Source organism: Phaethon aethereus, assembly GCF_964289735.1.
Source record: "Phaethon aethereus genome assembly, chromosome: 3".
NCBI lineage: Eukaryota > Metazoa > Chordata > Aves > Phaethontiformes > Phaethontidae > Phaethon > Phaethon aethereus.
Genome location: NC_138576.1, coordinates 106,242,049 through 106,269,871, shown reverse-complemented (window position 1 = coordinate 106,269,871; position 27,823 = coordinate 106,242,049). Strand labels below are relative to the sequence as shown.

Here is a 27,823-nt window from a genome sequence, read left to right as displayed (position 1 = left end):
TGCATTACATTACCTTTAAGATGATAACTACACCAATTTCTGTAAGCTCCACTTGTCTGAGATAAACTAACCTCCTTATAAATCATTACTCATTATCTAAGTGCCTCCTCTCATTTCCCTTAGCTCTTCCAATTACAAACATTTTTGTAACAAACATTTATAAAGCTTAATTTTCAAATCCTGTCAGATAAGTGTCAAGACTTGAAACAGTTGAATTGGTTTTGTGTGGAAGTAGCCTGGGAGATTTTCTGGACCCTGACTGATAGTTTGTATGTAACAAAGGCACAGGAATGAAAATTGGGTTCTATTGATTCTAATTAGGGAAACATTAAATAAGATTTACCTAGAAACAGTGCTCATGGCTATTCAATTTCCTGAGTGATGGAGTTTTCTAAGTACATTCAAAATTTTCCTATGGTCTATACGAATGCACACTCCAATACAGTTTTTTCTCCCCCATCAGAAGGGAATAAGTGTTTGGAAGGTCTTTTCTACACCTGCCTCTGATCTCCATTGTATTTTCCAACTTCACCGTGGAATCTAACGGCCTGCCTATAGATCACGTTGATTGCAAAAATAAAAAGAATTTGAGATTTTATGAATCCCGAGTCAAAATATCCAATATTCCTCAATCATCTACAAAAAAAGAAGTGATGAGAAACCTCATAAAAAATTTAAAGACATTCTTTGGCCTTTTCTTCTGTTTGCAGGGAAAAAAAACAAAACTTGGGGCTGTGAGTGCTTCTTCATTCATTTATCACTGGTTAAAACCCCACAAAATTAAAGTCCTCAGCTACATGTGTTTTGATATTAAGAAACTCTAATTTATTTATCCTACTTTTCAATATGTGTAAAAACATTGGAATTTGGGAAGAAGCAATACTATCTTTTCTCACTTAAAAAGATGATGTTTTCTGTGTGAAATTAAACAGGATTTTTTTAAACAGGACTGTTTAAAAAGTTATGTGCAAAGGCTGTTTGCCAATATAAGTTAAAACTACCATCTGTTATCTTTAAATAAGTATAGAATTCCTCATTAATCAGTTTGATAATCAGTAGAATATTGAGATCAAGAATTACTCAGTTGGCATGGTTCCTGTGGTTCATATAAAGCATGAATATATCCCCTTGTAATAAAACATGCTTGATGTGATGGTTTCCAATTGGCTCTTACACTTATTTTGTGAAGGGCTAACATATATCACAACTTCTGACACACAAATTTGGAATAAGGCAAAAACTGTAGAGACAGTAGATCAGAATCGAGGAATCTATGTCACAAAAGAGCAGTAAGGTATCAGAAATCTGAATCAAGTGAGTATTTTATGGAAATCTGTCATGGGCTGGGAGGGACCCTCTCTGACACTCCTGGGCAAGTCACATCCCCATCAGCTTCCGTTGGAGCTCCCCCACAGGAAGACAGTTTGGTCCATCCTGTGACTTACATGTGGAAGAGGAAAATGATACTAATTCTGCCAGCTTTCTCTGCAGTCAGAAAATACGTCGCACCTTCTTGCAGCAGAATCCCATTTATATCAAGCCCCGTGACTCTTTATCCTAAGGAAGGGAACGGGTTAGTGTAAATTCACTAAAGGGTGATACTTGGGCTTTAAATTCTGGTGGTACGTGGTAGGTCACAAGATGTACCTACCATGAACGGTAAAACATAAATATATTGGGAAGTATAAAATGTATCTTGTACTAGGAGGCTTAATCAATTAGTCCTTTTCCCACTTTTCAGTTCTGCCTTCTCTGAGTAACAAATCAGGCTCCTATATAGAGATAAGGTATTTCCACTGTGCCTCCATGTGGATATAATGCTCATTTTATGTTTATCCTATATACAGAATAGCAATGCTGTATTGTAAATCTTCCAGGCTCTTCAAATCTTTTTTTTTTTTTTCACTTTTCCTTATAACTTAAATGATTATTCCAAACAGATTTCACAATTCCTCTGGATGAAAAAGTAAATATTAAACACATGAATGAAAATGCTATATAGATAAAAGTAACCAGTGTTGTGAATATGATAAAGTATCATTCCTTGCACAAAACCAGTTTTCTGAGGTAGGATCTGTATCTATCGATACTCTCCTTAGTTTTACACTCCTTATTCTCATTGATTTTAATAGCTATTCCTGACTGGCTCTTTGTACTTAAAGCAGCTAATTTTATACATGATTCTAAATGTGTGTGTTTCACTGGAAAGCAAATATATGACAACACCCCGCTTTTCTCACAGCATAGGCCCCAAGGAGTACAGGTTCACTCTTAACATTTTAACAGGCAGGATACCCATAATGTGAGATATATGGAATAATGAGCAGTGAGAAAGTCCTGAGACCATTTCTGTTACAACAGTCTAACACTGACATCTAAAACAAAGAATAGTAATTAGAATCACTGACAGAAGTTAAAGATTTCAGTGACTGACTAATTGCTTGTGGTATTTACTCCCTCAAAAAATACACCTGCCCTTGTGGAGGGTGAGTTGCAGGTAATTAGAAGGCAGCAAAACTTTCCTTTTTGCACAGTCCAAAATACATTAAAATGCATGGATATTTTTCTACAAAGTTTGTATTGCAATATTAGGAGGTGATCATGTATTTCTACATTCCATTTAATTTACTTTCTTAGGAACATACACGTCTAGCTTGATAAACATCGTTAATGGATCAGATTTGTTTGTGTTGTAACTGCTTGTAGAAGCTAGTGAAGTTACAATGTTTAATTAGGTCCTGCATCTTAAGACAAATTCTTGTGCACTTTGAAATATGAGCCATCTGTTTGAAAAGTAGAATGATGCTACTGGTGATCTTGTGCTCTTCTGGACCATTTTTACAGATAACAAGATTGTCTCCCATTTGCTGGTGGCTGAACCAGAGAAGATCTATGCTATGCCTGACCCCACTGTTCCAGACAGTGACATCAAAGCACTTACCACTCTTTGTGACCTGGCAGACAGAGAACTGGTGGTGATCATTGGATGGGCTAAGCATATTCCAGGTACATACAGTATTTATTGCAAGCAGATGACATACAGAAATCATCGCATGGGTTATTCCGTTCTGGTAAAAAATATGATTTGTTCTCTCACTACAATGCGTAAAGTTTTCTGAAGGCTCCAGATTATTCACATAGGACATAGGTTAGAAAATACTATTTCCAAGGTAAGATATATTGTCATTGTTGCTATGACTGTTACTATGTTAATAAGTTTTACATGCTGCTCAGTGAATGAATTTTTTTCGTGTATTACTTTTATTAAGATAAACTTACCTTGCTATCCAGAGCACTAGCCTGGTATGAAGGGTAGTGTAAGTCCTCTCCTCTGTACTCATCTGATTCAGCAGTAGTTGGATGTAAGTCTGGTTCCTCTATTACATAAATGCAGCAGTATTTTATACTGGCCACAGGACGTGCAAAAATTCAGTTATATTTTGGCATGGCACAGAGGAATTGTTCTCTTCATTGAATGAACTAGTGTAAGAACTGAGTTGCACCAGCAGTTCAGTGGAAGGAACTGAATTGTACCAAAAGGTCTCTTAGTAATTCCTTGGTCTGTATGAAATGGACTGTGGTCTACATCATGTAAATGTCTTGATACTATAGAAGCTGACTGGCACTCTTGTTAGCAAGAAGAGTGAGGGTCATGAAAAGCAGTTTCTCAGAAGATAAGCGATTTCTTCAGATAACGTTTCAGGTATATTTTATTTCCTCCCAATGCTGAGGTTATTTTTGCTTGCTCTGTGATCTAGCAGACAGACTTACAGAGAGCCTCCAGGGTTCTCAGTCTGTCACCTTTCACAAATGGTAAATTCACACAAAAAAGGTGGGCTATTTTTCGTGTTTCTTAAGGTGTTTTTCTAGTCCAGCAGATGAGTGAGCATGTTGGTGTGTTTTCATCAGCTCGTTAGTTTTCCAATTTTGATAGTGGAGCCTTATTAAGCATAAGAATGGGTAACCTTTAATTCCTCTAAGTAATACATCATCCTCATTTTAGATGTGATTTTGTGATCCTTTAATAGTAGAATGAATAATCGAGCCAGTTGTTTGTTCATCAAAGTTAAATATATTTTATTTATAGTATCACAAGAAATCAGAAAGAAGTAGAGTCTTCCTGTTTTGTTTTTTTTTCCCTTCTGCTAACCAGCACAAGGCCTCAGTTCTGCTGGGTACACGCTTCTGAGTCATCTTCAATAAATATAAACACTAACGAAGAATAATAATATAATACTTTGTACATTTATGGAGCGTTATTTTACTTCTGATGAGAGACAACAACCTACAGACTCTAAAACAAGTCAGTATGTGACACAGTTGAAATTTAGCCATTCTCTGTGCCACAAATGGTGTATAAACAAGCTTTTGTATCACAAGCAATGTTTTTCTGGTACAGTTAACTTATTTCTGTCTCCTTAAACTAGTTTGTCTTTATGCTTTGAATGCTACAGTAATTTCTTTAATCAAATTGATGGAAGTCCCTTTCCCAGCCCACACTGAAACCAATTTATTGGTCATGATACGCCAGCTATGTTGCTAACAGTCGTAACGAACTGTCAGGCAATATCGCAGTGAAGCTAATTTGAAGTCATTAGGTGTGCAGCGTTCAGGCAACAATTTGTTACAGTGGTTAGGAACACAGCTGACATTTCTGAATGGCTTTGTTCAGAGCAGTTCTAGATGAGTCCAAGCAAATTGTAAACTAATTTAAACATCACTCTATATTATACTAGCTACTTTGTCTTACACTGGTTGCTAATAAAGCACCCCAAATTAAGTCAAAATGAGTTAAATAGGTGAGTTTGAGTTTCATCTTTGGAAGATACCTAGATCACCTTAACCGAAATAGAGTAGCTCTCAGAGCAGTCAGTCATGCTCCACAGTAGTTGCAGGGGAACTTTTGGCAGTTTGATTTGTGAATATGCTGTGTAGCTTTGATTTGGCTGGAGGGGTAGGAAGAGCAGGGGGATGAGACTCAGCAGCCTTTAAAATGATGGCTTTGGTTAGCGTGGAAAAGGTATTGGATGCTGTAAACTGGCCTTGAAAATTTAAAGTTTGCGACGTGAAGCAGTTGAGGAACATTTCTGCCATGAGGCAGCCTTTTATTACAAAGTAAACTCAGAAACACACCTCCTGTGATAAAGCCACACTAGCTAAGAAAAACACACCTGCCATAATAAAGCCATACTAGCTAAGTTTACTCACCTGACTCCGTTTAGGAATGAGAAGGAAAAGAGAAAATAAACCCACCAGGAAATAAAGACAATCTTTTTATAAGCCTTCTGGTAACAGAGAGCAGTGATAAAATCTGTGCTTGTTGTCTGGCATTTGATCACAAAAATCAAAATGCAAAAGGGCTTGGCATGCTAAAGGGCAAATGTGACGAGCTTTTGTAGTTTGGTTTTGAACGATGGAGTACTGCTGAACTGGACTGCCTACGCTTGGCTAACGTCTGGCACAAAACAACTTGTAGAAGAGCCTGGACTGGTGCTAGCTGACTCTTTTCTAAGCTAACACATGTTACTGCAGGCAGAACCATAACAGAATTGGAAAAAGGATGAGTTAGAAAAAGGGTGCAAATTGCATAAAAGTTCACTGTAGCTTAGCAGACTAAGTAAATCCTTCGTGTAAATCTCTTGGAATCGATTAATTATACCAGTAGTGAATTTGTACCTAGCACAGCAAAGCAGCAATCGGCAAATCTTTCTTTACTATAGTGATTTCTTAAGGTTCACTATAATTAAAGGACCTTATATATCAGGTGCTTAATAACTAATAAAGATCTCAGCTGTAAAACATTGCAATTCAAAGCAAACTTTGTCTTTGTGGAAGAAACCAAAATAACGTTTTTTGCTATTCTAACAGAAAGTCTTTTAATGAGGTTATCTAGAAAAAGGTAACAATGCAATATGCATTCTGCCCTGGCCAGCCATTTCCCATTGCAGTCATAGACTAAGGAATGTTCTAAAATTATACAAAGTTCAAATGCTTTCATAAAATCATTAGTATTTTTGTGCTATTGGAAACATTTCAGTAGTTGCTTTTATTGAACAAAAAGTCTATGCCATCTACAAAAGGAAATATTGAAAGAAAATATATACGGAAAGCCTTTATCAGTAAATAGAATTAGTCTCCTTGCATTTATAAATCAAATAAATGGAAAGTGTGTTGTTATGAAACATGACCATGTCTTATCTGAAGAAGAAAAAGATCACAATGGCATTAGGAAATGCTTGACTTTAGTTCGAGGAGCGTAAGGGCACAAGAACAGATGATGGTGCCCTAATAGCCCTTTTTAAGAATGACAGGGCCCCGCCATTAGCATCCTTTTATATCCCTGGAAATTGCTCATGCCTCGCTTTTCTGGTTCCTATCTGCCTGACTCTTTTTTATTTCTCTTTCAATTTCATCCGCGCTCGGATAAGCGCATGCTAACACAATATGATTGAGCTGTAAAATGGAACGCTGTCGCCTCTAATCTCTTTTATGTAGATATGGAGGTACTTCCACACTCCACTTCATTCTCTCTCCATTGTTGGCCTTTTTAGAATGTGTTGCCGAGTAATGGAGGCTCAGTCAAATATTAGAGCTAGGTTTCACACGGTGTGATAAGAAGATTATCAGACCGGCAGTCAGATCTATTGTTGTTCTTTGTGTCAAATTAAAATATTCCCATGTATAGTAACTTTGTTAGTAAAATACTGAAGGTGCTTAGGGACAGGCTGATGCTGCTTCATCTTCTGCCTGATGAGACGAAACCCCTATTAGCTGACCTAAATAAATTGTGAATATTTTATGAAGCCTCTGCAAAAGTATTTTATGTTATGTTATTTTATGTTATGTTATTTTATGTTGTGTTATGTTATTTTATTTGTCTGTTAAATAAGAGAGCCCTGCTTAATATTTACTGGTGGTTGAGTTTCCTACCCTTTACATTGTATTTTGGGGAGATTCCATTTTATATTGGTTGCATTATATTAATGAAACCCTTTTCCAGTTTAGGGTGGAATTCTGCTGATACCTACTCACAGTATCAAAGTCGTTTAGGCCGATTTCTGTAATGTAACTATCTCATTGACATTCAGCAAAAATGTGCAATGTTCTTTCATATTAAGTGGAGGCAGGAAACATTAAGCTCTTAAAAATGTGCATAACAGGAAGCTAAAGACAAAATGTTCTCTAAAAAATTTGCATGCATGAAAAAACATCAACCAGACCATAGAAATCAACTTTTTGCACTTAAAATGAAAAATTTGTTTGGAAACAGTAAATCAGACTAATACATCAAAAATAACTAGTTACATTATTTAGTAAAATAAGCCTGCTTGTCTTCAGCTGTGTCCCTGTTTTGCTAGCAGTAACTGTGTTCAAGAAAGGGAATAGTCAGAAATTGATACTGCCACTGGTGCTAGTATTAACAAAAAAAAAGGCATGATTTTGATAGAGCAAATCCAAGGATGTTTTGAATATTTTAGTGTTAATGTTTTATGAAACATTATTGTTCCAGCATACTCTTTAAGCTTTCCAAAGCAGCTCTCAGGGGTGTAGTTTAATGTTCTAATACTGAACACGAACATGATTTGCTGCAGAGTTGTTATTTCTAAAATGCCCTTTTCTCATCATCTGTTTCAGAAATACCACCCCATGTAGGTAAAAGTACAGAGAAAAAGTTGACCATAATCGCTTTTGGAAAGCTAATGTTCAAGAAAGCATGAGAGCGTGCATATGTAGTACACCCATGCAGCTACAAATTAGCTATATATGTACCTGTTCTCGTGCACATAGTTGTTTGTGTATCTACATCTTAGTGGACATACAGCATGTGTTTAAATGACAGAGAAAAAATGCTGAATGTTACTTTATGGTATTATTCACATTGGTGAAGACAGACTGAAATCCTGTGCTGGAACTACCTGGTGTATATAATCACGTATGTTGTAGCTGTAGCCAGCATCCTGTTTATGCCCAAACCCTTCTCTGGTTTGTGACTGGGGCAGCTAATACAGAATTTCAGCTCTGCAAGGGGAATAGATGTCTTCCTGTATGTCTGTACCATGCTGCTTGCTGCTCTAAAATTGGTTTCTGCTGAGGTTGAGGCCTGTGAGCTGAATTCAGGACCGTTTCAGACAACTCTGAGGACTCCTGCAGCTATCTTAGAGCCCCCATCACAGGGTGTCTGTCACTCTGCAGACAGGTGGACACGTAAATGTGGTGTTTACTGCTCCTATAACATGGAATGGAGTATGAGCTGTTTCGTGCTGAGAGGTTTGGAGTAATAATAACTTGAGCCTCCTGGGGAATCAGGACATCCTGCCCTTTATCAGTGTGCTATCTTGGACACTTTGCAAGTTCTCTTTGCCTTCTGTTTGTCAAAAACCTGCTATCTGCTCTGCTTTTAAACTCCTCCTACAAACATGCACACATTATGGAAATCAGACATGCTCGTCCTATGATGGAAACGTTCTTGAACTCACAACTTGTACGACGGATGTGATCTGAGGCAGACCATTCCCTGGGCCTTACAGGTAGAGATTCCAGCTAAAAGATTTCTCCAAAAACTACTGACTGCCTTGACCTCAGTCACTAAATTGTACAATATGGGAAATCAGCAATTGACTGTTGGTTTTATTTTTGAGCATTGGCATGGATGGACTGCCTGATGCTGCCAGTGTTTCGATCACCATGTTGATTCAAGCTTCTCTGGGCAGAATGGAACGGCAGTGTGCCTAACGTGCCAGCAGTTCATCTATCCTATCATTTGAACTGCTAGGAATGGTGGCATTTTAAATTTTTTCTCATTTTTTGAAAATAGCATCACAGAGGAGGTTAGGATTTCCAGGATAATGGATGAAAAAACATATCCGCAGTCTCTTAGCATTTTCAAAACAAAAAACAGGGATCTGCAGTGTGGTAAAAGGTAGTACAGAAAGGTCTGTTTGTTTATTTTAAAATTATTTAATATATCCACCTGAGATACAATGGCAGACTGTTCTTGATGGATCTGTTACAGAAGTCAGTGGCAAATTTTAGCTGATTTCAGTACAAGAGAATAAGCTTTGTGTGCAACTAGAGATGCACACATTCTTAGTGTATCTGCTAATCAGAAAAGACTGGTTCCAGTTCAGAACTGAGACAGCCAGTAATGGAGAGGTGAGGAGGTTTCTAGTACTGCTAGACACAGATGTCCTGGGGTAAAAAGAGCACTCTAGTTTCCAGGATAGTCAATTCTGGCATTTTTTACTAGTATTAAAATAACTGAGGGGAAAAAAAGAATATAATCCCAGGCATATAAACATCTCATCACCTGCAAATTATACATGAATATAAAATAAATGTGCAGTAAGACTCTTGAAAAAGCATCTGGAATTCTTGCTAGTTTTGACTTTAAAATCCCTATCTATTTGTTGAAAAAGCTTGTTTAATCATCACCAAAAGCAAAACAAAACCAAAAAATGGAACTAACGGGTAACAAAAGAACTTGGCTGAATTCTTAGGTTTTACTTTAAAAAAAAATAAAACCTTTATTAAAATCCTCTTCTCTCAAGATCAGAATTAAGCAGTGGCTTTATGTCTCTGTTAAGTTCACCTTTTATTCATATACAAGTACTTGCCACTTCCTTCCGAGTGACTGTGGGGTTTTTTTTTTCTTTCTTTCTTTTTTTTTTAAACACTCCTCTCCCTCCACCCATGCCCCCAACATACACACTACACTGTCTGGCTGTTGCACTTTTTTTTTTTTCCTCAGTGTTCCCCTTTATCTGCCTCAACCAATCTCCAAATGAATGCATGTCTATCATGGCCTTAGCTTTGACACTCTGGATATATTGATTAATAGTTGCCCTAAGCTCCTTTTAGCAAATCAAATTTTCACTTTTAGCAAGGATTTCGCCTCTGATTTATTCAGCAAAGTGAAATGCACTAAATTGACTTTGACATTCAGGGAAAATGGCTGAAAAACAAAGAGGGGAGGAAAGAGATATAAATTGTGTGGCAGCTGGAGACTTCAAGCATAAAAGAGGCAGTTTTCTATAGAATATCACTGGTTAATTTGTCAACATGCATTTAAACAGGAGTGGAAATTATTTTCTTAAAATTAGATGTTTTTTAGACTGAGGATTTGGGATATAATAAGGTTTACTTAGCAAAATGCAATATATTCAACCCAAATTCATCACTTGCTAATCATGGTGCAAGCGTGGGATCCACTTTTGTTGCTACTAATAATTATTATGTTAAGCGAGAGACAAAGAGGTTTCTGAGTAGTTTTATAATGAGGTGCTAAATTGGTAAATATCTTCCTACCATTGCACTATGTTGTTCACTCTTGTGGCCCTTTAAATATAAGAAATGATTAATAAAAAGAGAGCAAATCAACAGTAATGAATGCCAGTGCTTTTCATGTTCTTTCTGTAAACAAAAATGGCTATTATTTGAGTCTTATATGCAAGAGTGTAAAAAGATGTAGCAGCCGTTCCCTATTACTCTTCTAGGAAAATCAAGAGTGTTGTATTACCCTGGATGACTTGTAGACTGACTTAACACAGCCTGCTTCCTTAATCGCAAACATTGTATTGCTGAAGTACCATAAGGCCAAAAATACACCATTGCATATTTAAGAGTGTTTGAAGGTGATGCTGAATAGAATAAAGGAGAGAAAAAAAATGAAAGAAATATTAATCCGTTCCTTTAGCACATCTGGGGTTTTTTTGAGGGGAGGTGTGAAAAGATGCAAAATAAAACCATAGGAAGTGGTTTGGTCTTACTCAGCAATCAGGCATTACAGCAAGCATTTGTAAAAGAAAATACATATGGTAGTTTGCCCAGTTAATCTATAGAGACAGACCAGGAGCCTTCAGCAGGATCAGTTGTCATGGGTGTACAAGTCAAATCTGCTGTGCCAGCCTCTGTTGTTTGAGGATCTGGCCCCGGAGGGGTAAACCCCCATCAGTAGTCAGTACATCTGTGGGAGCTGTGAGTTTTCTTTGTCCCCTGTGTGTACTGACCACCTCAGGACTCTGCAGCAGTGCGCAGAATCGAGCTTTAAGCAGGTATTTCCTCTTAAAGGACAACAATACTCACCATTGTACCCACTTCTTGTGTGACAAATGAGGTTACTAGATTAGGTCTGTGTAAATTGCAGATGACTTGGTAACAGTTTTCCTTCTTCTGAGCCAACAAGGAATTAATCGTATTACCAGAGACTAGGAGGTCTAAATGTATCTTAACCTTTTTAATTTTACTGTATTCTCTATTCTCTTTCTTTTGTAAGCAAGCTGAATCGGAGACTTCAGCAGTAGTGGCCTTTTGCAAGTGGGACAGCATCTGGAGTGCCATACAGGAGATAGCTGGGCACATTAGATTTTCAGGCATGTTATCTCTTGAAAGTCATTCCACTGCCACCCCCCATAACTTAGTTCCGCTGCCAACCACATTGAAAGACTGCCAGCTTAAAGAATACTGTAAAAAAGAATTTAAATTTCCAAAATAGTCTTTGAGGGGGTGCCCTTTCCCAAACTTTCCCTAACTGTACAATTGATAACTCAAGGATGGCCAACTTCTTATAAGTAATGCGTGGCCACAAGGCAGGAAGATGCCTTGCTCAGAAACACAGTAAGAAAGTTGGAACAAATCTTGATGTTATTCCTTAGGTGAGGAGTTTGCAGAAGAGGCAAATGCTGCAGAATTGAGCCTATCCTTTATGTACACTAAGTATCACTTCTGTATTTACAGGACTTGCTCCTCTAGAAAAAGAAGGCTTTTTTCAACCAGATTCAGAATTTAAAGAACATCCAAACAAAGAGATTTTTTCTGTCAGTTTTAAAATTCCTGAAGGCTTTGTTGGAAATAAATGGCACAGTAACATTAATGATCTTAAATTGGCCTGTTGAAGGATCATAGCAGATTCTGGGAATGCAGAAGTAAAATTAGAGCAACATAGCCCTCTTATGGTAAACGTTTAGTCCATTTTAAACTATAACAGGTAACTTACTCCTCTAAATTAGGCTCCAAGAAAAATATATTTACTTTGTTCTGGGTGGGGAAGAAAAGAGCAGCTTTTCAGCCATATGTGTTGATACTGTAAATCCAGGATGGGAAGACGGAGGGGGAAAAAGCTGGTTGCTCAGACTGGATTTAGAGCAGACAGGTCTCCACCCGTATGACTGGGTCAGCGGCACAGGATGGTCTGGTTTCCTAAAGGCAGCTGAGACCTGTTAAATACTATAATTCTAAGGATGCCTCTACTTTCTTTCTGGATGAGTTTGGCTTCACACCTGCTTAACCTACATTAGAATAGGATTAATTACCTGAACTGCAAGGCCCTCTTAGCCAGTCAGCACGTTTCTGGCAGGGCACATGGTGACCTGGGCCTGGTTATATATAGTGTAGGGATAGCAGGGGAGCACCTGGGTTGTAATGGCAAGGCTCGATCCAGCCTGATAACAGAATCAGCACTTTTTAGAAATGAGTCTGCAGTAATCGCCTCCTGCATCAGCTGGATCATACAACAGCTTTATGAACTCATGTTTTCACTGCTAGTAAGCTGCTTTATTGTGCATTGCTCAATTTATGCACACACACATATATATACACACACACATATATGTGTGGAGTGAGAATCCTAAGAAACACAGAAGATACCACAAGAGACATAGAGTCCAAAGAATGCAGATACTGAATGCTTCTGTATTTAATTACTTAGATGGAACACTTACTTGGCTGTAACTTTTAAGTGAGTTTTCCATGTTATTTTAATTCATTGTCTCCGAGTTTAATACTGTATAGCAGGCAGGAATATTTGGGTAATTTTCCATGTGAGAAAAAAACACGGAACATTCATTTGAAAACACATTCTATAAAGAGAAAGTTCTCTGACAGTATGTTGGTCCGCCCAAGGGATTTTCCACCCCAAACTCCTGGGGCACGTATTATAGACGAGTGGAAATTTCACAGTGTAGCTCTGAACCTTCTCCCCAAGATGTTTTCATCTGCCATGTTGTGCACCATCAGTTTCAATCAGCTGCATTAACAGTTGAGGTGAAATCAAATATTGAAATGAGATCCAACTACAGACACAGAAGGCTCGAAGATCAATGGAAACGGCACTTGAAAAGTAGAGTCAGCTAACTTACCAGGTCCTGACGTGTTACGCAGGAGGGCACTGTGGCAAAGAGTTGTGATGAGGGTGGAGAAGAGGCGGGGGCAAATCTGCAGTTCGCATGCACCTAGCTGTTGGAGAGATTGGGGGAAACAGTTTAGCATGTAACGGCTGCTGCTCATGTTTCTTCAAAGAAGAAGCTGCACTTACTGGCATAAATACATCGTGACATTAGGAAGTTGCCGGGTGTATTGGCCAGAGATTTCCTTACAACTCTGCTATAGCATCATGCCTGCCTTAATGAACAGGCATTAGACTCTGAACTTGCTGCAATTCAGGCTATATCCGGTAGCGTATGGAAGTTATCGTGACCCTTGTGTCTTTCATTAATTAACTGCACTTGCAGTGAGAAGAATTTTGAGTCCTTCTTCATATCGGTCTCTTGTAGAAAGCCATTCTACTCTGTCATCTGTTCTTAACTTTTTACTGCTTTGAAGTTTCCCAGAGATAAAGTGAACTGTTGTATAGACTCAGGAGCACGTTGCTTAGTGTCAGTGAATCTTCAGCTACAGATTTAACATGCAGTATGCATTGTGAATTCCAGATGATCTTTATTCAGTGAAATTGGTAGCAGTCTATTTTGAAGAGTTTCTTTGCGTTTCAAGTTACTGAACGTTTTCCAGACACCATTAATGACTTGTGCTGAACACACTGCCTAATATATTCAACACAAATTTGGAGTTCACAGCGATCGCAGGGCTGTGCCTCGCACTTCAGCGATGATGAATGAGTTATTGTGTATTCTAATCCTCATATGTGAAGCACACCATGGTATCCGTAATCAAAAGGCCACTGGGAAACAGGGTGCTTCAGAAAGGCACCAGGCAGGGAATGCGGGTAGAGTTGAGGAGTGCACACGCTGTGCAGGATAATTCCATCTATACCATAAACCTACAGAGGGCAGTGTCTGACAAGAGGCTTAGATGGGCATTTCAGGAGATAAAGTCAAGAGAAGAGGGTGTTGACAGGCAATATTTGCATACTCCTAACCGTAATCAGGCAACATCAATGGGAAACATAGAATCTTTCAGAGAACCTGCTTGGAGGGAAAAAACACACCTAAAAAGAGCTTATGAACAGGGCAAGGTAGGAACACAGGCAGCCGTGGGTCTCCTGAGTTCCAGTGCTGCAGCCCGCACAAGTGAACTAGAATTTACCATCAATAGCTATGCGGACAAGAGTACTGTCTCTATGGTAGAAAGTGGTAGCTATTTATATACTGAATGGCAACACTAAACAATTTAGGAGAAGCAGTGAAGTGTGTCCTATCCAATTAAAAATGCGGTGAGAATTTTAGGTAGGCAAAATGTAATTATTTAATTGGAATTTGACAGGGATGCTTTTCCAGTGTTAAAATAAGTATAAATTACATGAGCTGTAAAACTTTTAAATTACAAAAATATTTGGAGGTCTTTGAGCGTGGTAATTGGAGCTATATATTCAACTTTGTTTTTAACCTGACACTTCATAATAGCTGTTCCCTAAAGCAAGTTTTTGGGTTTTGTTGTTTTGTTTTTTTTCTTTTTTTATGTTATTGAATATCCCTTAGTGAAGCAAATTAGCAATCAGTCTGGAAAATATTTTAGTAGTACAGTCACATTATTTACACAGACACTTCCATTGTGCAGAGTTCTCTGTGTTCCCATATATTTGTAGGATCACTTCCTCAGCTGTCAACATTCACACTTGAACCTCCTTCTTTAGTAAAGCTCTATATGAAAATCTATTTAGGCCAATAAAAAGACTTGCCTTGATTTCAGTGTGCTTTGGATCAATCCCTAAATATGCAGGTCACAATTTGAAACCTGTGTGGACCTCAGAGCTTTATTATTTGGCTTCTGCTTGACTTGCCACTTTTGTTTAAATGGGGGAGGGGGACTTGGTGCAATTCCTTTCAAAAAGCTTTTTTATTTTTATTATTATTAACAAGGAAGAGAATCCTACTGTGGAGAATTAAGGTCATCTACTGTAAGCAGAGTAAGAGTTTGCTCTTATCTAGAACCATATTTCAGCCCTTATGGAAGCATCAGCATCTAGCCAGAATGATAGAATGTTTATTGTGAAGTATATTATTTAACTGTTTATGTTATCAATATGGTGCAGATAAAAATCTACAGAAAGCCGGCATTTAGTATTTGGGAGGATTTTAAAACGCTGTCCAGCATGCCTCTGGAAATAGGTTCTCTGATGCTGTGGCCACAGACAGCGATTCCAATTGCTCGAATCCTATTGACCAAAATACACTCCCCAATTAACTTCCCATCAGGTTGAGGAATTCCACGTATTTATTCTGTAACTTTTGTACTGGTGAGGAGTGTCTCCTGGGGTTCCCTAAATTAAAACCACTTTTCTCATGAAGTTTTTTTCCTCTCACTCAGTAAAGGCTTTTTTATCATTGAGTTTTGCTCTTTGGCTTTTTTCTCACTGCCTTTTAAGAATTGAAGGCACAGTAAGTCCTATCCTGGTACTCCCATTGACACATTTGTACAGTGCTGAGGTGCAGGCTCCATGTTACATCCATACTTGGCTCGTTATCCTCTTATCAAGCTCTTTGCATCCCTTTGTTTATTTGAGGAGACAGGAAGACTGTGTGAAGGCTGCTTAGTCAGGGATATCAGCGTTGTTGGCAGGGGAGTGATTGCCAGTTGAAAAACAAGGCATTATTGCTCATTTTTTCCCTCTTATTAGTTTGATTACATTTGCAAATCAAATCAATCCATCAGACATGATCAGGCCTCGTCCGCATTTTAAGGAATAGTAATCTCCGTCTAATAAGATGCAAATGTGTCACATCGGTAAGTAACCAATAAATCATCGTCTTGTCTTTGGCAATCATTAAATATCAGAACCAACAGTCAATTTTTAGTATTTTCAATTTGCGATATGCCGCTGGAATATAAAGATAGATGGACGTAATTACACAAACCAAACACTATTTCAGTTCATTCCAGACAGCAAATTTAGTGGAAGGTATAACTGGCTTGTCATCACACTACATTATTCCTGGCGGTTCATGCAAAGTTCACAGACAAGCTTCAAATGGACATTGCTTTTTTTACTTCCCTTAACAACATTCCCACTACCACCACCAAACTTCAATAAATGACTTGAAATGCTGTAGGACATCACTTCCATCAGTGCACAGAAAGAGAAACGTTACCCCTTTTCCCAGTGCAGGCACCTCGTGCATGTATAAGACTGAAATCCAAAAGTTTCCTAATACTCGCTACATTCTTCCTCTCTCTGTTCTTTTCTTTTCAGACTTTTTAGTCTGAAACTTCAGTTTTTCCACTGACCTAGAATATGTTTTTCACAATTTTTGCAAGTTAGCTCACATTTAGTAATTTTGGAACATAATGAAGACAGACAGTGAGAAGGATTGGCACAGCAGCTTCCCTCCTCCCATCCCCATCTTTTTAAAGGAGTGGAAATTCAAATTGTTTTTCTTTATCCTTTTTTAAAAAATTGATTTGGGATTTGGGAAAATTGATTGCTTCATGTGCATCCCAGGGATTAATTGGTACGTCTATTGTCGCATTCGCAATGTCTTGCTTTCCATTAATGACTCTATTTGTATACAACAATTTACAGGCTTTTCAAGAGAGAAAAAGACATACCCTTATATCCTGGCAGCACTAGTGGCAAAAGAAACCCAAATCTTTTCTTAAACGGCATAGCTTTTACCCAGTATTTTACACTGTTTTAATAGTAGAGGGTACAGACCTGCAGGCAGCCTGCTAATTTTAACAAGAGGAGCTTGGGCCTGTTGGAGATTATATTATTGAGGCTTCTTACAGTGCCGAGTGACACGAGAGAGCGAGCGCACAGAATACTGCCTCTCTGCTACGACACAAGTGGCTATGTGGAAATAAGAAAAGAGGATTTTCTAGGCTTGTGCTGACTTATGTAGGTTTCCAGCACACCAAAGCCAGACAGTGGGCTTACTGTATTTGACCTTAAGAAACTTCTTGCCATGAGCTGGGTGCTCTGGGTGGACCTGCTGTTGCAGCATCCTGTCGGTTATGTCTGTTTCGGCTAACCGGCTGCGAGAAGCTGAACCTCAGGAGCTCTCGAGTGACTTTTGGAGAGATCCTTTAGACTCCTCCATGAGAAAATAATTTTCACAGTAGCAGTTTGATTTGATTTGGTAAATTAATTAAATGGAAATGAGGGAAGAAGCTTGCCTGTGAGCACACCTGCCTGCTTTGGGTTCCCCGTCATGTGGAGCTCCTGTTAAGGAGCAAAGGGTGGGGAGAGTGATTTTGCAAACATGAACACGTAAGCTCCTGGATGGTCACTGCCTGTTAGTCATTCCTAGCATCAAAACTCTTGTCTTTGGTGGGGGGAAAATCGCAAAGAAATACTTGCGAGCTGCATACGGTGTTCATTCCACATGCCAGAGATTTAGGCAACTTAAAATGTACCATCAATTCACAAATGTCTCTTCTTGCTATTTTGAAACAAAAGATGTTATTACCTGTTTTTACCTATTTTTATCCTCAAACTGGTGTAAAGCTGTAGCAGCTTTGTGAAAACAAGAGGTTTATTCCAGATTTAAAATAAAGCAACTAAGCAACTTCAGCTCTGTTGTCTTAACAAAGTTTGCACTTCCTGGCACTTTTTCCTCAGGATCTCTTTGCATTAACACATTCCTGGATGTTTCATACCTCAGTTGCTGGACTAACGCTGCCTAGGTCTCTTGCAAAAGTCTCCCCTGTTTCTGTAATCTCTAGAGAATTTGGTGAGTAGAAGCTGCACACAGAGGCCATGTGCCTGAGAAGCTCAGTACCAGAACCTTCTGTTCTGTCTAACCAATTTACATACTAGCATGGTATGTTTAATTTGCTTTTTCATCAAATCAATAATGGGTCTAATTGAAAAAATTGGCAGGGCTACATACAACCTAACTACCGATGTCAGTGTTCTGAGGAAATCGGAGATGTTGCGCAGCTATGCAAGCGACACCTGTGTTAGTGCTGCACCTCTGTTACCAATGTGTACAGAAACAAACATTACTCAGGTGCAGCATCTGTACCAATTGATCACTATGCTTATGCTATCAGGATTAATCACCTGCTATTCAGCTCAGAGAATAAAATTTACATCTTAATGTATGACACTTATTCCAGCACATACGTGCTACTAAATACGGTACTATTCACTCCTGTTTGCAAGTGTGTATCTATTTTCATAGGCAAAGCCTAGCAATTCTTCTTCTTAGCAAAATCCCAAACGCTTGGGATGGCTGCTGCTAAGTTACATCCTTTCAAAGGCGAACTGATGCAGGACTGGGTAATAAAATAGATTTTATCCCTGGAATTGCATGTCTCAAATCCTGCCCTCACTTTCACAAGAAAAAGGGATTTTTGAGGATCTTTAGCACTCCGTAGAAAATAGCCCATGTGAAAATAAATAAGTAAAGTTTGGCACTCTCCAAGATTGGCAGGCCTTCACCAAAATGGTCTGGCAGTGTTGCAGGTGCGCTGGCTATCAGTGTGGAGAAGCTTGTGTGACAACTACACAAACCTGTAGCTCGTGCTCTCAGTTCCTCACTAACACGAGTGCTCAGTGACTGCTGCTGCTGCGAATGGAGCCGCACTTTATGCAGAGCCCAGCCGACGTCCGTGGGGCTGGCAGAAAATTCAGGCCAGGTGTACTAACTGCAAGATGAGAATTATAAAATACTAATTTTGAAAGAAATGAATGTGGATTTCAACTTTACGTTCTGTGTAAACGCAGAGCTAGCGGGATTTTAAAATATGGCAAAGCCTTAGTCATTAGCATAGGGTAACCACCTTTGCTGTTTAAAAACAAAATAATAACAATAGAGAAGGTATTGTACATCGACACATAGAAATTTAATGCTTTTCAAAGAAATTTTGAATATGATTTTTTATTATGTGGCTAATTACATATTTACATGTAATGGTACTAGCAGAGCCATTACAGTCCATTGGATAAATAATATGCATTTTAAAAATAATTTATAAATATGTATTTATTTGATGGACCAGAATGGTTTTTTGAAGTCATTCTCATCCACTGAGTAAATAATGTATGGATTGCTTTAAAAAATAAATATATATTTCTCCAATAGACATTCCAGGCTATTGGGTAAATAATATGCATTTTTCAGATATTAAGAAAAATACATACAGATGTATAGAAATCTGGCCTACATATGTTTCTAGTTGAGAGATCAAAATCACTTGAAAGGTGTCAGGTATAGCTTTGAAATGTCTGTTTCGAATTGTTAGTCTGTGTCACAACCTAGAGTTAATTAAATGTATTTTAAACGTTTTCCTACATATAGTATAATACCAATGTCTGCTTACAGTTTACAGTATTATAACACTAGTGCACTTGACCCTCTTACTCAGTATTATAAAGTCAGCACTACTTGGTTAAGATCTTAGTTTTATTTTGTGTTCATCTTATTACAATGCAAAATGCATTCATTCTGTTGGCATAGTCCTAAATCCATAGGAATACATGGAAAAAACCCTAGTCACCTTAGTAGATCCATCTTAAACTGTTGTACTGCTAAATTTAACTTCTTCTTTATTTTCTGGTCTTTTTCTGACAATTGGCTAGCAGGCAAAGTATAAGAAAACATGAAACTGTTTCATTATGTGGGCTTGATTCAGAGCCTGTTGATGTGAGCAGGACTCTTTCCATTGGCCTCAGAGGGCTTTAGTTCAAGTCAGACATAAAGATCTGCCATAATCCATAGAGACAGCCCGACACTAGAAGCTGGAAGGCTAAGTCCCTTTCTTGACTCTGACACTGACTTACCATATGTCCTTGGGCAAATCATTTAACTTGCTTATGTTGAAACCATGATTTATACTTCTGATTTTGGGAGTCCTTTGGGAGCTATAGATTTAAAACATTAAATATGATTCACAGCATGCTAGGATTGAAAGATGTGAGCACAATGCATCACTGGTTTATTTCTTTTATATACTATGGGCTAGAGCTTATCCATCCTTTTCTAAACATTTTAGACAGTTTATCCCTTCATCCATTTCGTACACTTTTCAAGAATGTTGAAAATACTTTGTAGGCCTTTTTTTTGTGAAAACATTCGTTGTTGTTTTCAAATGTTAGATGAATAAAATAGCACAGCAGCCCTGTGAATTAATATATATATATCTATAACTTGCACAGAAAGACTGTGAGACAGAGGAGGATTAAGTGACTCCAACAGAATCACAAAGAAAGTCAGTGGTAGATAGACTAAACTGTCTCTCTCGTATTCTTTCTGTATACATGTACCTCACGCTTCACCTATGCCTCCGACATCATCTATGATACTCTCCTGAAAACTGCTGATATTAGTAAGTTAGTTAGCTGTTTGACAAGGGTGTATTTGGCAAGTGCCAACTATAAATGACATGTGCTCTGTGCTCAGGATGGCTAAGTGGGTTCCATTGTCAGTCTAATTGTTACTTTGATACTGAAGGAATGAAAATATAAATACATAGTGAGAATGTTTCAACTGGAGCTCTATTACGAAGGAAATCACAGCAGCAATGAATTATTACAAACGAGCTTTTGGAGCCATCTCTCATAGCTATTCCTGCACAAACATCACTGAGTTGGTGCTGATTTGGCCTTGATGCCCAACATTGCCTGAGAGCCCAGCAAACATCATGTTTTGACAGAACATGGGAGGCAGTTCACACCTGCTTCCTTCTCTTATCACTGATAAGAGTAGACGAAGTATGTAAGGAAAGCCATAGCGAGTGGCTGGTCACCCTAAAGAAGGATAAGCACGAAACAAGCATTTGAAAGCAAATCATGGAACAAGAAGAATGACAAAGAAACAAAAAACAATCTAGCACATTACAATAGTCTTTCGGACTCTCTAATGGCACATCTACCCAAAGCACAACCAAGGTTTTTGTGTAATTTCTAAAACTACTGCAAATGTGTGTAAAGACTAGATGGTAGAGCCCAACACTTTGTGGTTGCAAGAATGTAGAACATAGGGTAAGTAATGCAAGAGAAAGCCCAACTCTCATGTCATAATCAAAGTAAAGCTTTCCAGAGCACCAAGAGCTGCATAGTGAAGAAAAAAGTGTAGGTAAATTAGTGTGCCGCAATTAAGCATCACTGGTGACACTTTAAATTGACCTACTAGTGCCCAAAAGGAATAAGAGGGCCTGACAGGAGGAGAATGCAAAGAAGGGGAAAGCTGAAAGCAATGGTGAGAGAAACATGGTTATGTGAAGTAGCTCTTAGCATACCTAATGCTTCTTTTGTAAAGCACATAAGTAACAGAGATATTATTGACTGCCTGCCTGGTCATTATCAGTCACCAGTTTGCTAAGACATAGCAGTGGAAGCAGCTCATCATACCGAGCACGAAGGAAGAGAAAGAAGGTGGTGATATTAAAAATCAGCTATGGAAGGGTGTCTGGTGTCTGTGCATTAAAAGATGGGAGTCTTGAAATAAAATGTGAAGGTGCTGAGGGATAAGATGGTACAACTGTAAAAGAAGGAGTTTGTATCTTAGTCACTCTGTGGCTGTATTGAATAATACTGTTAAATTCTCTGTATAATTAAAAGAGATAGGAGCATTCATACATTTTGTTGCAAATTGATACGATCTTTTTTTGTCAGTGATCTGAATAAGATTGTACTATAGTTTTTAATTTAGCAGATTAAGAAGCACAATTAAAATATCATGAAAAAGATCATAATCTAAACCTCTGGGTTTTTTTTGCTTATCCCTGCCAAGTTGATAACAAGAGGCAGTGTATGTAACAATTACTTCCACTACTGTAAATTTACTCTAGTTTGTGGGCTGAAGTGTTAATAAATACCTTGCAGTATTCCAGAGGGAGAAGCTTTCCATCTAATTAATAAAACTGGGAAGAATACCCAGGACACTGAACCATATCTTTCTTATTAGTGTTGGCTTCTACAAAGGAGAATCCCTGAATCTCAACACATTAGTAAATGTCATACTCCTGGGTTGCACAGAGACCTCTTGAAAAACTGCTGATTTGCCGTAGAAAAAAAGAGCCATAGACTTTAGAAACAATTCAAGTAGGGAATACCAAGTGTAGAAAATCAGTGTAAAGTGTGGCATGCATTATAGCAGCTACAGAGTTGTGCCACAATTGGTGAATCTTAAAAGATAAAACATACAATTATACCCCTATTTCCCTTTCATTTTTGGTCTGTACTTATGCTAATATCTTTCTCTATGTCCTAGTATGGTCTTACTGCAGTTAGGTATTTTAGAGACTTAGCAAAAACTCTCCTTTACATGTTCTCTAAACCAGGTTTCTTAAAAACACGTTATATTGATACGCAAGCTACATCTAACTGTTTATTAAATGAAAAAAAAGGTGTCACTTGAAGCAGGAAAATGTTTTAAGCCCAATACTGAAAGTCTTTCACAAATATGTAATGCTTCTTTTTTGCAGTAATCCATACTTGTCAAAAATAAACTTTTTATCACTGTGCCTGAGCCAGTTCTGTTTCAAGACAGTTTGCAGTGAACCACAACAGCCTAACTTTCTGATCAGCACATAATTCTTTGCTGTACTTTATTAAAATCATAGCGGTAATCTTACGGAATACTGATATGCATTCTCTGATGGACTGGACATTTACCAACGTGAGTAAAAATTCATGCAGTTCCTCTGTAGAATAAAAATTGTAGCGTGGTATATATGTGTTTTCTCACATTATCATCACTATTTTTATTAGACTGATGTAGCAAATGGGTATTACTACCTCCGATAGAAATAACATCTTTGCATTTACTTCTTACTTGAAGTTTTTGCTCTGAAAAATGCTCCTGCTGAGTATATTTGTATCTGCTTTTCATCCTACTGATATGAGTGATTGAGAGGATAAAAAAAGGTAAAGCTACAGAGCTTATCTATGAGGTTGATGCTAGTTTGGCTAAATATGAGTCAACTGGATGGGAAGTGGAGGAGGTAAAAGATGTGCCATTTTTTTGTCTACATCCAGTCTTTTCAATTTTTATAGCCCGTGCTTCAGCTGAGATCTTCACTGAATTCTGGTAACTTATTAGAGCATAAGAAGGCAATTTAAAATGCTGTCTAGGAATCAGAGTGTAGCAGTGTGTGTATAGTCTAGTATTTTAGACGTTCTAATGTACTGCATATGCCTAAATCTTTCCATTTGTTGTTTGGGTTCTCCTCCCCTCCGCCCTTAAGAATGTTTATGATGCTTCCACATGCACTGTAAGGAATAGATCAATTCACACGGTGTACAGCAAATACCTGCCACACGTGCAGTTTCAATAAAGCATGTTAACAGCAGATACTGGTCCTTAAAAGACCATATATCAAGCATCCTCGGCATTACACTGGAAGAACCTGAATCACACATTCCCTTGCCTGTCTTCAGTTACAGCTTTGTTGACCAGTGACCCTTTGTGACTCTGTTCCCTGTTTCAGGAAATACTTCTCTGATCTGACCTGGGTGATTACATTATTATTTTATCCTTCAGCAGGATAGTTTATTTATTTTTTTTTTAAAAAATACATCTTTAATAAGCAAAGAGTACAAGTTAATGAGCCCGTGATCCTTATTTTGGTAGCTTTTGGAATACCCTGAGTTTGCTTAGTACAAATGTGTGCGTACACAGGCTTATGCAAATACACATCATATACCTGGCTGCTTTTATGTATATGATAACACAGTAGCAGCTCCAGAGTGAGAGCTGAATTGGTGTGATTTTGAAATTCTTTGCCTGGGGGCACATGTCTCTAAGCATTTCTGTTCTGAACTCTAATTGTAGGAGCAGGCTCCGAACACTGCAAAGAATGGGAGCCCAAATTCTGAGGCTTCAGTTTTTAGGAAACTGGGAACTGAATGCTAGGTCATCAACATACTGTCTTCAGCAGTGATCAGCCTTGGGGGTAGAGACATGGACCCCATAGTAAGCAGAAGCCTCAGGAAAACTTTTTCTAATTCTTTATGCTTAGAGATTAGACTAAATAAGGAAGAAAAACATCCTTGTCCTTTTAATTTGCATTTGGAGTATTATACCTGGAGCTATTCTGGCTGTCCATGTAAGCATCCTTTCCCTCTCTCAGTTTTTGGCTTCAGTGACATCCTTTGGCAAGTAGTTCCCTGGTCCAGCTACTCTGTGAATGAAGAGTTTCCCTCCTTCCTTCCATTTTGCATTTCCTGCATTTTACTGGAAAGGTGCTTGGTCTGTGTTATGAGACAAGGAGAATAAAAGCTTTAGACCTATTTTTTTATACCATTAATTTATATATACTTTTACTGCATTCTCTCATATATCACTATTTTGAGGAAAGCAATTCCTGCTTTCTGAGGCTCTTTTCAGAAGAGTTTTCCCAGGTACGTTGTTCTGCTTTACTTTCTCCAAGCCTCCTCTAAATCTGCCATACTTTCTTTGGAAAGGCTGAGCCAGTCTGCCATTGATATTGGAAATCAGAGAGTACTGTTGATACTTTCCTTTTAACTTTTCTTGTCTTCTGAGGTGTTTTTAGCCTCAGCCATGAGCATGACGTCAACTTCACAACTAACCTTGGGCTACTGGAAGGGGTACTAATAGATGCAGTTTTCAAGCTAATGTTTTTACACTCTTCCCTGGACTCTTTCCGAGTTGGTCAGGATGCAGCAGCTCTCCATCTCTTTTTCTCACCTGGAGATCATTTAGTCAGCCTTGTCTCACTCTGGAGGGACTAACAATAGATAGTTAGAAGGCCTTCTGTCTTAAATTAAAGAGGACATTGATGGAGGTCACCTCGATAAAGTACATTTTGGTGATCATATCTAATCCCCTTGTTCCTTTAACTTGCACTGAATTTTGAGAAGTATTTTCATTTTCAAACTGAAAATAAAATAACGTAGGACAATGTTGCATGAAATTGCCTCTCTGGTGCTGTCTCAAGTGAAAACCTATCATCTAACTTCACCTCTGTGCATGTGCTCAGGATAATGCATTTAGAAATCAGGGATGTTTTGCTTTTCTCAGTCTTGGAAGCAAGTGACCTGGATTCACTTTATGAGAATATGATTTGCAAACTTGTTGACTAGGATTCTTCATTTGGAAGATGAGTTGATTTGTCCATATAAATCCTTTTTGTGAAATTTAATAGATGGATAAAGTGACCCAATGCCTTTCATAGAAAAATGCGTAGTCCTTAAAAAAGATGTAATTTTTTTTGAAAAGTATGAGAGGGTTTTACATCGTTAAGAAACCAAACAAATTCCAAACTGAATAAGAGAGACAGAGAAGGTTGCCTTTCTGCAAGCTGCCAGCTTTCCCAAGTGTCTCATCCTCTCCCCTCTGTCATCCTGAGGCAATGTGCCTGCATTTGTGTGTAGATTTATAGTTTATCTTTATCTATGGCTTCATCTGTAGGTAGCTATTATAGCCGCCTTGCCTGGATATTGTTTGGGCCTGATAGATCTGTCTGTAGTTCATCAAAGGGGAGCTGAGTGGCTAAAAGCCATTGGGTCCAGCTGAGGATGAAATACGAGCCATCAGCCTTGGTAATGGCTGTAAAATTTCATAATTACACGGCCTTTATTACATTGCATAATGATCCTGAAGCAGTATGGAACAATTAATTAAGATTTTCAACCATGGCTCTTTCAGAAATTAAAAGGTGCTAGTGGCTGAGAAATGGGGAAGTGTCTTGTCCTAAAAGCATTAGGGATGCTTAAGAAGTACTTCCTGGGTACTTAAAAAAAAAAAAAAAAAAAAAGAGGAAAGAAAAAGTAGTGAAGAAAAAAGACAAGAAATAGAAGATCAACTAGTTAGAGCAGCTAATGTCAGAGTAACGTTTTTTGTACTTTACTGCTAATTCTTAATGTCAAAGCTGGTTCTAAAACTCCTGCAATAGTCACTGCCATAAAGCTGTTCCTTTTCTGTTCAGTAAAAATTTTCATGCCTTTTTCCCCCTGTGTTCTGTTCTAGCCATTTGTCACATTTATAGAAGTTGAGCTCTGCACATTATTAAATAAATGCATGCCATGAGTTAGGAGGGTCACTTAGCTGCGTATTGGGGTGTACTGACCAAGGATTTTCTCTTCTGCACTTTCTTGTGTCTGAGGCATTGAAATTCTTTGAAGATCTCTGCAGTTTGACAGACATCCCCAAGGAAGACTTTTTTTTCTTTACTGTTTTGATATTTTTCTTCCTTCCTTTTCTTCTTTGTAAATGCAGTGTGTCAGATGTAATATAATATTTTCCATGAGATTGACCTCAGACCTGATCAGAAGTAATTAGATTCCTAAGGTGCTGCAAAGGTGTCTCATGGGTTTCTGATGTACATACTGAAAGAAAAAGTGTTTATGTGTGTGCAAGGAATACACAGGGAGAAACGAGAGGCCTGAACCCCTGCATGTACACATTACCTGTTGTGAGCAGTCTCTGGGTGTAATTCTGAAGGCCGGCAAATTGTGATCTAGATGGGGTGTGGAGTACTCACTGTGCCAATGGCAGTAAAACTGATGAAAAGACAGCAAAAATAACCCTGGCGTTCTCCACGCACCGTCAAAACTTTCAGGTCTTAAGGGAAGGAATCTCCCTTTTCACTACGTGCCTTTTTTCCCCCCTCAGACTATTCTGATTCACGTAAACTCTTGATAGAACTCTTAGAGACGATGAGCATTGAGTATTATTGTTTTTAAATTGACCGGTCGTCATGTAAGGTCCTATCGTTCTAAATATTTTATGAGAAGCTAAGGTGTCCCCGAGGCACCTCTAATAATAAACTTTCTGCAGAAAATGTGGAAAGGATTATGTGTTTCAAGGAGGAGCCGGCTGCTTGAAGTAAATTCTCTTGTTGAGTCATTTATTCCCTTAATAGGAATTTTCTGATCTGCTGTCATTCTTGTTCACACACTGGGTGTCACTGCCTCTAAAACACTTGTCATTCTTTAATGGAAACAAAATAGTCATTGCAGTCAGAGCCGCAATGTCATTCCACTACCCCTTGCTGCGTCGGCAATAGTGAAAATGACAGAGCGGCTCTCAGTAGGGGTAATTAAAATGTAAATATTGATATTTTATTATTTGAAATTACTTTCCAGTGCGGCATTTAATATCTCTCCATCTGTGCGGCTCTGTTTAGCGGTCACTTTAGTGCAGCTCTGGGATGCCAAGCGGCGGCTTGATCCCCGTTATGTCAAAATGCTTGTTGCTGCTTAATTTTGATATCTAATTAAGTGGAAAAGTACAGTCCACACTGTAATCCATGGCATCTTAACCAGCTGCTTGGGTATATTTAGAATTAATCTCCACTATGGAATCATCCTAATGTATGCAATTAAGAGTCTGCCGATGGCTAATTAGGTGTATTAGAATCAGGCAGCTTCCTTTTTTTTCTTTTTTCTCTTTTTTTTTTTTTTTTTTCCTGTGTGTGGACTGTCGTAGACTTAAGACCCAGCCTCCAGAGATGATCTTAATGGTACATATACACTCAACTAGGTGAACTAGAAATTTCACATTCATGTAGGAGAATATGTGCGAGACTCTTCTCCGAAACCAGGGAGACTATAAACATAATTTGAATTTTTTTGGCATCTGCAACACATTAAAAAAATCAGCTAATGAGTAGAAAAGTTTTAAATACTGGAAAGAAGAAGGAAGATATGTAGGACAGTGTTCTGAGCTGTCATTTTCCTGCCAGA

General features: G+C 38.2%; 1 protein-coding gene across 5 annotated transcripts in view; it reads left to right on the top strand.

Moving 5' to 3' along the window:
- The window catches only part of ESRRG (estrogen related receptor gamma), a gene marked incomplete at its 5' end in the record, with an annotated part of 375,885 nt that overhangs the window by 326,902 nt on the left and 21,160 nt on the right, over nt 1-27,823 (top strand). For all 5 annotated transcript variants that reach the window (XM_081997740.1, XM_081997738.1, XM_081997739.1 and 2 more), the window contains one exon: nt 2,845-3,006. In XM_081997740.1, coding sequence (XP_081853866.1) covers nt 2,845-3,006 — 162 coding nt within the window. The remainder of the gene's footprint in view (nt 1-2,844; nt 3,007-27,823) is intronic.